Source organism: Thamnophis sirtalis, unplaced genomic scaffold (genome assembly GCF_051295495.1).
Source record: "Thamnophis sirtalis isolate CommonGarterSnake01/CBP01778 unplaced genomic scaffold, rThaSir2_p1.2 scaffold_10, whole genome shotgun sequence".
In the NCBI taxonomy this organism is placed as follows: Eukaryota; Metazoa; Chordata; class Lepidosauria; order Squamata; family Natricidae; genus Thamnophis; species Thamnophis sirtalis.
Genome location: NW_028261390.1, coordinates 12,044,354 through 12,057,920, shown reverse-complemented (window position 1 = coordinate 12,057,920; position 13,567 = coordinate 12,044,354). Strand labels below are relative to the sequence as shown.

General features: G+C 41.3%; 1 protein-coding gene across 5 annotated transcripts in view; it reads right to left on the bottom strand.

The window, feature by feature from the left end:
• Positions 1 to 706: 706 nt before the first annotated feature.
• AFF1 (ALF transcription elongation factor 1) overlaps positions 707 to 13,567 on the bottom strand; it is a 172,839-nt gene continuing 159,978 nt past the window's right edge. For all 5 annotated transcript variants that reach the window (XM_087724075.1, XM_087724076.1, XM_087724074.1 and 2 more), the window contains 5 exons: positions 11,857 to 11,928; positions 10,994 to 11,087; positions 9,480 to 9,523; positions 6,865 to 7,094; positions 707 to 4,773 (listed from right to left, as the gene is read on the bottom strand). In XM_087724075.1, the coding sequence (XP_087580201.1) occupies positions 4,652 to 4,773; positions 6,865 to 7,094; positions 9,480 to 9,523; positions 10,994 to 11,087; positions 11,857 to 11,928 (562 nt within the window). In that variant the 3' untranslated portion in view covers positions 707 to 4,651. The remainder of the gene's footprint in view (positions 4,774 to 6,864; positions 7,095 to 9,479; positions 9,524 to 10,993; positions 11,088 to 11,856; positions 11,929 to 13,567) is intronic.

Genomic DNA, 13,567 nt, shown 5'->3' with positions numbered 1-13,567 from the left:
AAGTAGATCAGGAACCTTTGCAAGAGACTGTGAAACTCACACATATAGTTGGTATCCAACATAAAATCTGCTGATTTCTCTTGAGGTTCCACTGAATTGATGGGATTCCTTTTGCCACTTGAGGCACTTAAGATTGGAAGAACAGATTGAGTCTAGGAGTAAAACATGCTAATGATACAAGTCTCTAAAAAGAGACTATTTGGGAAGAGGTGGGAATAGTACATTTTTTAAAATCTAGGATAGCTGGAAAGACTGTACTCCAAATCCTGCTATATAATAAGTTGGAAAAGATTGATACATGAAAAAATTATGGTATTTTTGACGGACGTCCACCTTTATTTCTGAGGTTTGGCCAAAAATAAACGCCACACAGCAAATCATGGGTTCACTTAATGACCACGCATATTTATCAACTGTGGCGATTCACTTCATGACTGCTGCAAAAAAGATCATGAAATAGGGTCAGTTATGTTATTGGACACTTTATGACCATCATAAATTTAAGATTATCTGTAATCAAGAATAATCATTTAACGACCCCATAATCCCAAGCGGAGTGGAGTCTGGGCAATTGAATGGAGCTAGCAGAGTGTTTACTGGCCGGATGCCCTTCCTGACGCCAATGCGGAGCTTTGTTCAGCAGACAAAAAAAAAAAAGGAAATACCCTTGTTAATGATTAATGATCATAACAACTGACACAAAAGATGCTGCTTCATTTAATATTTATTTATTACCCCACAGAATTTAAACAAATCAATCTGGAAATACCACCAATATACAGGGCAGAAAATATTTACAAGATGGAGACACAACATCCCATAATAAATTTAAATGTACAGATTTTTTTTCCACTCTGTTCCCATGGTTTCTTTATTTTTAAAAAAAGGATAGTTAAGAAGAGAAATTGCCCTTTAAAAATAAAATTGTCATCAACCTAATAATGTTCAGTCCGCATCTCCAGTGTCAATGGAACTTGCAAATTATTAAATTATGGTTATCTTAGATATATAAGAACAATTTTAAATACATTAATTATAATTCTAAATAAATATCTGGGAAGAGAGCTGCTTTCAGCCTGCAGCTTCATAGACCTGTGTTTAAAAATGGGAAAAAACATTTATTTCCTGCTCCTTGGATGGAGAACTGAAAGCTTGACTCTGGGTAAAATTCATGAAACATCCATGTAGAACTGGGAAACAGAATTTAGAGTAGGGATGAAATGGGAGTCTGCTCATTCATTAAATTGGTCTTTGAGAGAGAAAAAAAAATTAAAACCATAAGGATCTTAAACCTGATCCCCACAAATGGACTTTTTCTCTGCAATTCCGTGTAAATTAAAACAAACAAGGGGTTTGGGGGGGGGGGGAATCACAGAACACAAAAGCTTTTCAAATTGGAGAAATACTTCTCTGGAAAACTGAGAAGTTTTTCCTCCCCTTTGATTCCGGAAGAGGTTCTATACAGCCTTTTCTGAACCAAACCAAACTTTTTATTTTATTTTCATGAAATGAAACCTCTATTGCTTTTTTTTTTTCTTCCCCCGCTACCATTTTATGAACATATAAAACCAGTCGCACAAATGCACCGCAGTCTTTTCGTTTCTTTTTTCACAAGAGAGATTAGTCATCTGAATCTCACCTGGGAGATTCTGGGATTGAACGTACTTTTGGAATAAAGTGCTCAAAGAGAGTGGGCTGAAATGGGGCCCCTTAACAACTGAGGATTCTTTATATCAGAATATAGATCCTAAAGCAAAAGCAGCAGCAAAGCTGGTTCCGGGGTTATTCGGGAGAGAGAGGGAGAAAGAAAGAGAGAGAGAGAGTGAAGGAGCTAGCGGGAAATTTTGATCCTGAGTCTACAAAGACTGATGGGGAAAAGGGAGGGTTATGCGGTTTGCAAATAGGGAGACAAAACACAGGTAGGAACACTCCTCCGTTTCCCATCCATGCTAAGAGTTTTCGTATCCGTTTAGTGTGATAAGACAGCCAGTACAAGCAGCCCACATTCCCATACTCAGACCAAATCCTTCCCTGGGGAAAAGCAGGTACCGATCCAGTTGCTTTTAAAACCTCATCTTTTGACGCACGTCCCGTCCCAACACCCCCCCCCCCAATTTCCTGAGATATCACTGCAGCAATGTTGGGAGTTCAAATATTTCCGATCGAGAACCTGTGACGTCCCTGTATAAATAGAATGTAGTGCTCACGGAGACTAATACGTTGGACTGGGAGGTGCCCCAGAATTCCCCCAAAACCTGACACAATCTCCAAATTCTCAGCCAATCTGTCAGTGACCTCAAGCAACATCTTACTGACAGGAGGTCTCGGCAGATCAGGAAATCGGAGTATTAGGTACCCCCAAAAGGTGGCTGATGACTGCAGTACAGGAAGCATTGGGAAAGTGGGCAGGGCCTACATACTTCTGCTCTCTGCCCAACAGCAATCAGGATGTTGCTCTTCCCCATCTTTCTACAGTTGCAATTTGAAAATGCAGGCAATGCAAGATTCCTATTACCCATCAATGCATCTTGCACCGATTCGGAAGGCTTCAAGGTCTCCACCTCGTCTTCTTCAAAATTAAATAACTTGGATTTAAACACTTGGAAAGGGGGGAGGGGGGTGTTTCTCTAAGTAAAAGTAGGTTATTTCTGGAAATCTTTATGTTCCCTTGTTTTTTTAATCCCCTCCCCCTTGTGGGGACTGCATTATCCCCAAATCAAATCTGCCCTGAAAGAATCAGTAAGATTCTCTACAATGAGTCTATCTTCAAAAGGTGGAACCGTGAGGTTTATTACTAGTGTTGGTAAGGAAATAAATCTATGGTAAAAATAAGAAATGCTCTACATTAACTCCAGAAAAAAATCATTGTCTGCCCTTACAGCAAATATACAACTTTTTGACTCTGAGAATCAGCCCAGAAGAAAATAATAATAATCGCACTTAAGAATCATTTATCTGGAAGATATTCGCTCTCCGAGTGGCCTGCTTAAGTCAAGCGATAGCAGATGCAAATGGGAGAATTAAAAGCACGGCTGAAAAGAGGGGGGTAAAATACATATTTTAGAGGAAACCAGAATCCTTGTGTTTCTTATGCTCGACAAGCTATGGGAAACAAATAGCTCATTCACTGTGATTTTTATAAATTAATAAAAGAAGCAGAGAGAGGTCTGTGGACCAGAGAGAACTATCCGTACTTGCATTGAAGAATCGAGGGTTTTCCAGGGAGACGGAAGCAAAGTATCTTACAACGGAGGAAAGAGAATCCTCTGAAAAGGAAAAGGATCATAAGGAAAATGAGCCAATCAGTGTCCCAGCCAGCACGAATGAAAAATTGTGTAGCAACCAAGGCACTATCTGAACCTATCATGTTAGGGAAGGTGAACTGAAAAGGGCACCCTTCAAAGTTCCTCCCCTCTCAAAGATCTTTAAATATCTCCCAACACATTTTTATAAAAGTATAAGAGGCCCCTTCAAATGCCACTCCTTTTATTTGGTGCTAGGGAATTCTCCCCCTCCTTGGCCTGCTACTCTCTGCGTGGAGCTCCTCAGATCTAATGGAGTAGCATCTTTAACAGCAGTGATGGCAACACCCATTCCCCTTAGTAATGTATTTTTATCACAGCTACTCCAGGGATGAACCGGAAACCGTATCCCTAATTTAGAGAGGGGCGTTAGGAATCAACATCGCATCTACTGGGTGTTCTGCTCAAACGTGAATCTGACACGGTAGGCCGCCTTGCGAGATTGTCAACGTGCCAAGTGCAGAATCATGAACTACCACCCAGGATAGCTGAAAACTGCTACAACTGCTCCTACAAAGAGAAGAAAGAAAGAAAGAAAGAAAGAAAGAAAGAAAGAAAGAAAGAAAGGAAGGAAGGAAGGAAGAAAGAAAAGCAAACTAGGAAGAAGAAAAACCCATGGGATAGGCCTGCTACAGGTCAGGAGAACAGAAGAAATAGTGCAACAATTGGCCACTCGTAGCACATGGAGAAGCGAGAGGGGCAGGAAGACGGCTTTTTTAGTGTGAACAGAAAATTCAATTTATGGCTGAAGAATTGCTTCCTTCCACCTGCCAGAACTGAGATGAGTTGGTTATTTATACTTAAAAATAAAATAATAAAATTCATCATTACGCACTAGACCCTCTGGATATCAGCGCATCCTTAGATGCTGTAGAAAATTCTTTGGGAAATGGATTTCGACGGTGCTTCTTCGTGTGTGCTGACTGATCGATTATCTTGCTGGTTATTCATTACGAGAAATGTTTATAGACCATTGAGACAAAGAAACCATGATGGGAATGGGGAGGGAGGGAAGGGAAGTGGGGGGGGCAGGGGTAGAGAAAGGAGACAATTGCACTTTGTCCTTTGAAAGAAAGGCATCTTCTACTTTGAGGCCTCTTCTTCACTCTCTTTATCTTCTCAGTGGCCCATTGGCATAGTAGGAATGCAATCTCTAATAAAAGTTTTCCAGTGGTGCCAGATCCCTTCAATCATGCTTAATTCCAAACTTGTTCCATGTGCTTTTTTTTTCTTTTTCTCCTTCTTCTCTTTTTTCAAATCCAACCAGTCAGCCCCATTCAAGGCTACGTTTCGGAGGCTTTCAAAGTGCAAAAGAATCCAAGGCAAAAATCTTCACCTTGAGTCACCCATTAAGGCATGTTCGATTCCAGTCTCAGCCATTGCAATCCATGACGGGTGTAGTGTACAAGTTCGATCATACTGCTGTTCAGCGAGAGAAAGCAGGCGGCAGCGTTGAGCTTGGAAAAAAATTCTGAAAGAGGGAAGGGGAAAAAGAAAAAAAAGAAAAGCATCATGTCTGATTCTTTCGTGAAACATACTGAGCCAGAAGACTCTGGTTCTTAAAAACAGGTAGAACACATTTTCTCAACCTTGGCAACTTAAAAAAATAAATTGTATTAATTTTCTATTCCTTACATTTCTTACTGCTTAATAAACCTCGTGTTATCTGGGTATTTAATTTGCTAAGTAATACAGATTCTGTATTGGGGATGCGGGGGCTCAGTGGCTAAGATGCTAAGCTTGTCGATCAGAAAGGTCGACAGTTTGAATCCCTAGCACTGTGTAAAGGAGTGAGCTCCCATTACTTGTCCCAGCTTCTGCCAACCTAGCAGTTCGAAAGCATGTAAAAATGCAAGTAGAAAATAGGAACCACCATTCTGTGTGCCTTCAGCGTTTAGTCATGCCGGCCACATGACCACGGAGACGTTTTCAGACAGCGCTGGCTGTTTGGTTTGAAACAGAGATTAGCACTGCCCCCTAGAGTCAGGAACGATTAGCACATATGTGCAAGAGGAACCTTTACCATTATCTTTACCTTACATATTCTATTCTTAATCCTCACCCCTTTTTTCCCAACCACTGAAAGATATGCAGATTTCCACTCCCAGAATTCCCAGGTCAGATGCGTACTCTCTCTTTCATTCTACTCACATGGAAAACTTCAACAGAATGATTGATCATGAAAAGAGCTTTACTTTTAACTTAGCGTAGACATTTTTTTTCCCCTTAAGTAATTTTCTACCTCTTATTTTCTTCAAAACTTTGGCCTTGGCTACCAATTGGGGTTACTTGAAGATACTAGTCCAATAAGCAACCACTTTATTAGTCATGCAATAATTCTCTTTTATGAGAATTAGGATTATCCATGTATTGCAGGCTACGCCAATGACGGCAAACCTTTTTGGCACCAAATGCCGAAAAGGCCGCGTGGAAACATCGCATGCGCCTGTGCGTGCTCGTCGGGGCTGCACTCCGGAAAAGCCGAACTTCCAGGTTCTAGCGCACATGCACGCCCAACGATCAGTTGGCTGGCACGCATGTGCAGGCCGTTTTTTGGCATTGCCACGCATGCGAAGGGATCGCACTCCAGAAAGGCTGAACTTCTGGGTTCTGGCACACATGGGCATCCGACAATCTGTTGCCTGGCACATATGCGCACACTGATTTTCGGCACTGCCACATGCACGCTGGACAGCTGATCATCATGCGCATCAGAAATCCGGAAGACAAATAGGCAAGGCTGCACATGCCAGGCAACATGGCTTTGCATGCCACTTTGGACACACAGGTTCACCATCATGGGCCTGCGCACTATTAATACAGCAACAATGGTAGAAATAATCTGGCCCAACCAGATGTTTTTTGGGGGTCTGGGTCTTCCTGGTGTCCTTCAAATGAAGAATTTGTACCGACCACTGATGATATTAGCCAGTTTGGAAAATCCGCAAGACAACAACCAAGCTCAGAGAGAGGGCCAAAGACTCTTCATTTCAACCCTGACCAACAAATATTCCCCTTTATTGGTCATTTGTACGGAGGAGTGGTGCGGTGGAGCTCTTGCCTCACAATCAGGAGGCTGTGAGTTCAAATCCTAGGTAGAGGCAGATATTTCTCTCTCTGGGCACACTGGGAATATATTTGCTGAACAAAACCCTGCATTGGCGACAGGAAGGGCATCTGGCCATTAAAACATTCTGCTGACTCCATTCAGTTGCTCAGAGTCCACCCTGCGAGGGATTATGGGGTCGCTAAAACACGACCTTGATGTTGATTGGTAATTTGTACTCAGCTGATAAACATCCGATTTACAGGAACCAATCAAAGTCATACTTGTTTTATTCTGGCTGGAAGTAGATCCTGAGGGTGCAAGCAGAGTCTCTTGTCAGCAAGGAAAACCAAGGATTATTTAGAGGTGCTGCTAACCTTCAGATTCTCCCAAACAAACTTGCTGAGCCATGTGCACAATTGTCCTCAAGGGGAATGGGGACTTTAGGAAAATGGATTTGGAAGTCAGTAGTAAACAAACAAACAAACAAACAAACAAACAAACAAACAAACTTACTCTTATTTTTCCTAGCCAGAAGATCAGCTTGTTCCCAGAAGTCGTAGGCGTACAGAATATAAGAAGTGATGTTAACGAAGGAGGAGGTGATGGTCGGGATATAATGAGGGACGCTGACTGAGGAGCCGAGACTGCTACTTCCACAGCTGCTGGCACTGGAACCCGTCTGGGAGCTGACTGAGCCAGCCGGAGAAGGGATCGGGGAGAGTGGAGAAGGGGTGCCAATGCCCCTGAAGGAGGAAACACAAGTGGGCACCGCATTACATTCAATAAACACACAACGTAGAACCAGACACTAAAAAGGGATGAAGTCTAAGGAGGAGGCATGAACAAATCAAAGGGGGGGGGGGGATAGCTGAAAAGGATTTCTAACAGGGGTGAAATCCAGCAGGTTCTGACAGGTTCTGGAGAACCAGTAGTGGAAATTTTGAGTAGTTCAGGGAAGCAGCAAATACCATCTCAGGCAGGCCCCAAGTGGGGTGGGAATGGAGATTTTGCAGTATCCTCCCCCTGCCACGCCACGCCCACAGAACCGGTAGTAAAAAAAAAAATTGAATTTGACCACTGATTTTTAACCTTTATTTCCAACAAGGGGCTAAAAGAGGAAACGAGCGTGCCCGATGGCCAGTGCATGCTGACTACTAGTGATCAACCCAAGGAGGGAAGGAAAATGGAGGAGGAGATTTTGAGGGAATACAGACAGTCCTCTGGTTGATTGTCCTCCAGCGACCATTCAAAGTTGCAATAGGTACTGAAAAAGTCCTCACACTTATGACTGCCATAGTGTCCCCACAGTCACACGATCAAAATTTGGGCACTTGGCAACAGGAATGTACCGTATTTTTCGGAGTATAAGATGCACCAAGATTTTGAAGAGGCAATTTTTTTTAAAAAAAAGTTTTTGCGCTCTGCCAAAAATGGCCGGTTTTCTTTGCCAAAAGAAGGGCATGCATACTTTAGGAGGCTGATGGAGTGCTCCTGGGAGCTGGGGGGCAAAAATGAGCAAAAAATGGCCCATTTTTTGCTCGTTTTTGCCCTTCCCAGCCCCCAGGAGCACTCTGGAAGCCTCCTAAAGGCTATATACAGCCATTTTGGTGAAGGGGGTGCGGTTTCGCCAAAATACAGCCACAAATGCTGTATTCAGTGTATAAGACCCACCCAGATTTTCACCCTCTTTTTTTTTAGGGAAAAGGGTGCGTCTTATACTCTGAAAAATACGGTATTTATGATGACTGCACGGTCCTGGGGTTGTTTGCGACCTTCCGACGGGCAAAGCCAATGGGGGAAGCTGAATTCACTGAAAGACGGTACAATTCATTTAACAACTGCAGCTATTCACCGTTGCCTAAGAGGTTGTAAGAGCAGGCATGATTCACTTAATTGCCTTATCGATCAATACCTTGTGTATTTTCCGAAATCTCTTGCTCTACTTCCCTTCCTTCTTTGGTTGATCCCCTATGCTCAGCATGCATTGGTCACCAACAGAAACTCTGGTGCTAATTCTGATTTTAAGTCGAAGTCTATCCTAATGCTAAGCTTTGAACAAGTGCATTTTAGCCTGTTCGGTCACCAGCACTTGTTTAAGTCCTACTGATTCCAAAGCTATTTTGATAACTTTTGATTACCCAACCTGGTGCCTTTTCCTTCCGTTAAGACTTCAACTTCCACGTACCCCTTAAGTCAGCATGAATTCTATTGATTTCTAAATTTATGACGAGGGCCTTGACATTACAAAGGGTGGCGTATTCTGCTTTTGGAGAAAAGTTAATGCATTCTGTTCTGCCCAGGACAGCAAAGATAAAAACATGCATCATAAACCAGCTTAAGAAGGGAGGGAGGGAGGGAGGGAGGGAGGGAGGGAGGGAGGGAGGAAGGCCTTGCTCTAAACTATGGATCCTATGAGTTTTATAACGGAAGAAGGATTTGAACTCAGATCACCTCATTCCAAATCTACCTTGTGATACATACGTTATTTTTCAGAGTATAAGACCCACCTTTTTTCCTCAAAAAAGAGGGTGAAAATCTGGGTGGGTCTTATACACTAAATACAGCATTTTTGGCCTCCCGAAACCCCACCCACTTCACCAAATTGGCTGTACATAGCCTTTAGGAGGCTTCCAGACTGCTCCTTGGGGCTGGGGAGGGCAGAAATGAGCAAAAAATGGGCCGTTTATTGCTCTTTCTCTCCCCCCGCCCCCAGGCCCCAGGAGCCCTCTATAAGCCTCCTAAATGCATGCTCTTTTTTATGAAAAATGGGGCCGTTTTTGCACTGCAGAGTACAAAAACTTTTTTTCTTTTAATTTGCCTCTTCAAAATCTTGGTGCGTTTTGTACTCCGGTGCGTCTTATACTCTGAAAAATACGGTAGTTTCCTTTGAGCAGAATGCTAGGCCATCTCTACATCCCTACTCAAAAGCTAACCCTCCGAATTCCACAGCAAGAGGCCATCAAATAAAAAGTAATAAGCAAGAGCCTGAGACATTAACCAGCAACAATTGTATTTTGAGATCATCAAACTGGTTTCCAACCAATTCATACTTTTGGTCTACATGTAACCTTACAATTAACCAGAAAAGAAAATTAATGTTTGTAACAAGAATTAGTTTGTGGTATTACCTTCCGACGCATGGAGAAGGTGCTTGGGCAATTCTAGAAGAACTCTGTAATAAGCAAGGAAATTCTATTTAGATCGCAAGTAACTTCAACTCGTGTTCTTATTTACACAAAAGGGAAACACTTATTTTTCATGAACGTTTTATTTATTTAATCAAACAATCAAATTTATTGGCCTCCCATCTTACCACAGGGTAACTCGATTTAATATTAAAATGAAAAATAAAACTATATAAATCAAATACAGGTAGTCCTCAACTTACGACAAATGAGCCCAAAATTTATATTGCCAAGTGAGACATTTGTTAAGTGAGTTTTGCCCCATTTTACAACCTTTCTTGCCACATTTGTTAAGTGAATCACTGCAGTTATTAAATTAGTAACATGGTTGTTAAGTGAATCTGGCTTCCCCATTGATTTGGCTTGTCAGGAGGTTACAAAGGTACATGAGCCCAGGACAATGCAATCGTCATAAATCTGAGTCAGTTGTCAAGCACCCAAATGTAAATCACATGGGGATGCTGCAACAATCATGTGTGGGAAACGGTCCTAAGACACTTTTGTCAGTGCTGTTGCAACTAAATGAACTGTTGTAAGTAGAGGACTACCTGTACTACAAAATCTGTGCTACAAAACTTTAAAAATACTGGTGGAAATAAAGTGGAAATACGAAAAGATCCCTACAGATGAAAGTCTAATAAAAAAAATATTAGAAAGTGCAGAAATGGATAGATTAACGCTTAAAGTTAAGGAGAAGGAAGACAAAATATTTTTTAACATGGGATTTCTTCTACCAATGTTTAGCTAATAGAAACAGAAGTTAGAAATCTAAAAGTTTAAGAGAATGATTATATACAATGAAGGTTTATTAATATGGATAAGCAAATATTATGTGATTATTATGAATGTTATGGATAGTTATTACTATTATTGTTTCTCAAAATTAAGTGTACCCAGACAGCATAGTGTTCATATAGATATTGCATTTTTATGTTTACTAAAGATAAATGTATAAATAAAATATATATCTAAAAAAAAACTTTAAAAATTGTTAGAGTATTCATGACTGGGAGAGACTTAGTAACAAGGTCAGCCAATGAATAGGCATAGCAACTAAGTCAGCCAATGGGAGCTTAAACAGATCTGAGTCTGTGCTGAGAATTGAAACTGAAACAAGACTGATCTTGTGTGCCCTGAACTCTGAGATGAATCTGTTCTCTCCTGCTCGTCTTTGGCTTGTAACTTCTACACGCTGAAAGAATCTACTATTGGCATTGTACATTTATTCATCTGTTATTATGTATATAAAGAAATTAATGAACCCAGCGGAATCAGTTATCAGTCTGTGCTTTCTGGATTCGATTTTTCTGCAACAAACTCTGACAAAAATACTTGTTAGTTCCATGTTACACTGTTCAGATATTAATCGTTCACTTGGGAAAACCATTCACCCACTGGCATAACATTGTTGGAAATACCCTCCCTTCCACTTTCAATTGAAACTGTTCACTCTCTACCTTGAAATGTTCATTAAGAGTCCGGGAATACTTTATTGCTGTGTCCTTCTTGTAGCGAAACATTGCCATGTAGAGAATGGCTTGGCAGCGCATGCTGTAAAAAGATAATGAACATAAAACACATGCAATTCTTTAGAACAGGGGCGTCAAACTCGATTTGATTGAGGGCCGCATCAGGGTTGCGTTTGATCTCAGGGGAGGGGGGGGCTGCCTGGGGGCGTGGCTTGCTCAACATCACTTGTTGAGGCCCCGTTTTCGGCCACACCTGCAATTCTTTAGAACAGGGGCGTCAAACTCGATTTGATTGAGGGCCGCATCAGGGTTGCGTTTGATTTCAGGGGAGGGGGGGCCTGCCTGGGGGCGTGGCTTGCTCAACATCACTTGTTGAGGCCCCGTTTTCGGCCACACCTGCAATTCTTTAGAACAGGGGCGTCAAACTCGATTTGATTGAGGGCCGCATCAGGGTTGCGTTTGATCTCAGGGGAGGGGGGGGGCTGCCTGGGGGCGTGGCTTGCTCAACATCACTTGTTGAGGCCCCATTTTCGGCCACAATGGCCTCCTGCAGTCCTCTGAAAACAGAGCCCGGGCGGGCCGCGCATGGCCTCTCCAAACTCCGTTTTCACTGGCAGAGGCAACACAGACTGGTCCTTCATTGTTTCCAGGGTGGCCTCATGGGCCAAATCTAAGCATCCTGCGGACTGGATCTGGCCCAAGGGTCTTGAGTTTTACACCTCTGCTTTAGGACCTTGTTCCCCATAGTTGAAGCGCTGTCATACATTGCATCAAAGCAAAATAGAAAGCATTTTTAATGTTTTTTTTTCTAAAACTTAGAATGCTTGGAAACAGAACACAGAGCCACTCACCAAAACACAATGAAGATTTTTTCTTGTGTGGTTGTTGAAGAGTCCGCAAAAGATTTTAATGTCATTATGAATCTATGGGAAGACAAACCACACTTTATTTTAGTTCCATCAGCATATAAAAGCATAATACTGGGATGCCCTGAACTAGCAGTGAAACAGAAAATTCGTTTACAGAATTGGGCAGATAATGGGGGGAAAAAAATCCCCAAAGATTCCAACAGCAAAGTTTTTCCAGGATCTAATTTCATTTAATTTCTAATATGGTGCATCTTATACTCTGAGGCGCCTTATACTCCGAAAAATATGGTAACTGGTTTACTCAAAGAAAAGAAACTATCTTTGTTTCTACTTAGGCACCATTTCCAGATTTTTGTGCTGAAGGAGAGAAAGAAAAATGAAACGTTGAGACTTTGGGTTTTGCCGATTAGATGAACTTGTTGTTAAAATTATTGGCTAGCACATGTTAAGCATGTATAAAATTAAAAACTTGAGGCTGCTTTGTTATTAAGTTATGCTACTGTGCTCAAAAGTCAATGTTTTTCTTTCTTTTTTCCTTTTTGCTTTATGCCGTTTTGTTTCCCTTTTTTCTTCCCCTCTTTTTCCACTGTTTTCATTTTTATTCCTATTTTATAGTTTGATAAGTTTATTTTAAAAAACACACACACATCAATTGAATCAGAGAAGGTGACTTCAACGAACCAGATGTCTAAGTGGAAGCTCTTGATGTTGAACAGAACGAGAAAATAATTATATGTAGGAGGATTCTCAGTGCTCAAGAGTCTGCAATGCAGATGCTGGAATGAAGCCATTATTTTGATAACAGAACCTCAAAGCAGCTGTTGTGGTTGGGACTGATAGGAAAATGTAAACATGCATCCTCCAGTCCAAATTAATAGAAATTACTTTATCTTGCTCTTTTTCACGATTAAGTAGGAGTGTGGAGCAGTGTGGTTATATCTGAGGAGTCACTGTGCTGCCAGATTCTTCAAAAAACGTTAAAAAAAGAGAAAATCAAGATACAGCTATTTTTTTTTGGGGGGGGGGGAATAAAGGAAGAAACGGATATTTAACTTTTTGTTTATGGAGGTTTTATCCAACAACTAAGCAATAACTTCTGATAATTGCCCTCATTATTTAAACAAAGCAAAGCAAAAGGAATATAGCAAAGTTACACTAGCGTGTGTGTGTTTTATACATGTTAACGAAAGGAAAGATAAAAACGGGAACTTAACAAGAATTAAAATATGAGACACACACACACACATAGAGAAAGAAAGTGTTAGGTTTCTCACTTCTTTTTATACATTCGCTAATTTGCATTATTTGAGAATATTTAGGCTCCCTTAGACGCATAACTGTAAGTGATTATATTGGCTTCCAACTATTCGTAAATACATGAGCTTATTCCAGCCTTCACTAAGAGGTTCTTGACCTCAGTAGGTTTGTCCACTGCCTTTTGCAGGCCTCCTGAACTAGAAGTGCTATATCTGAATCTTATCTGAAGTGGGCTCAGAGCACTTGCTATATACTTCTTTCCTTAGCTTCAATGGAATGGAATAGAATGGGGAAGGTAAAAGGGGAATGGAAAGGAAAAGGGGGAATGGAACAGTATGGCTAAGGGTATATATATACGGATAAAGGTAAGGATAATGATAGAATAGAAAGAGTAGAGTAGAGAATAGAATAGGAGTAGAATAAGAGCAGAATAAGA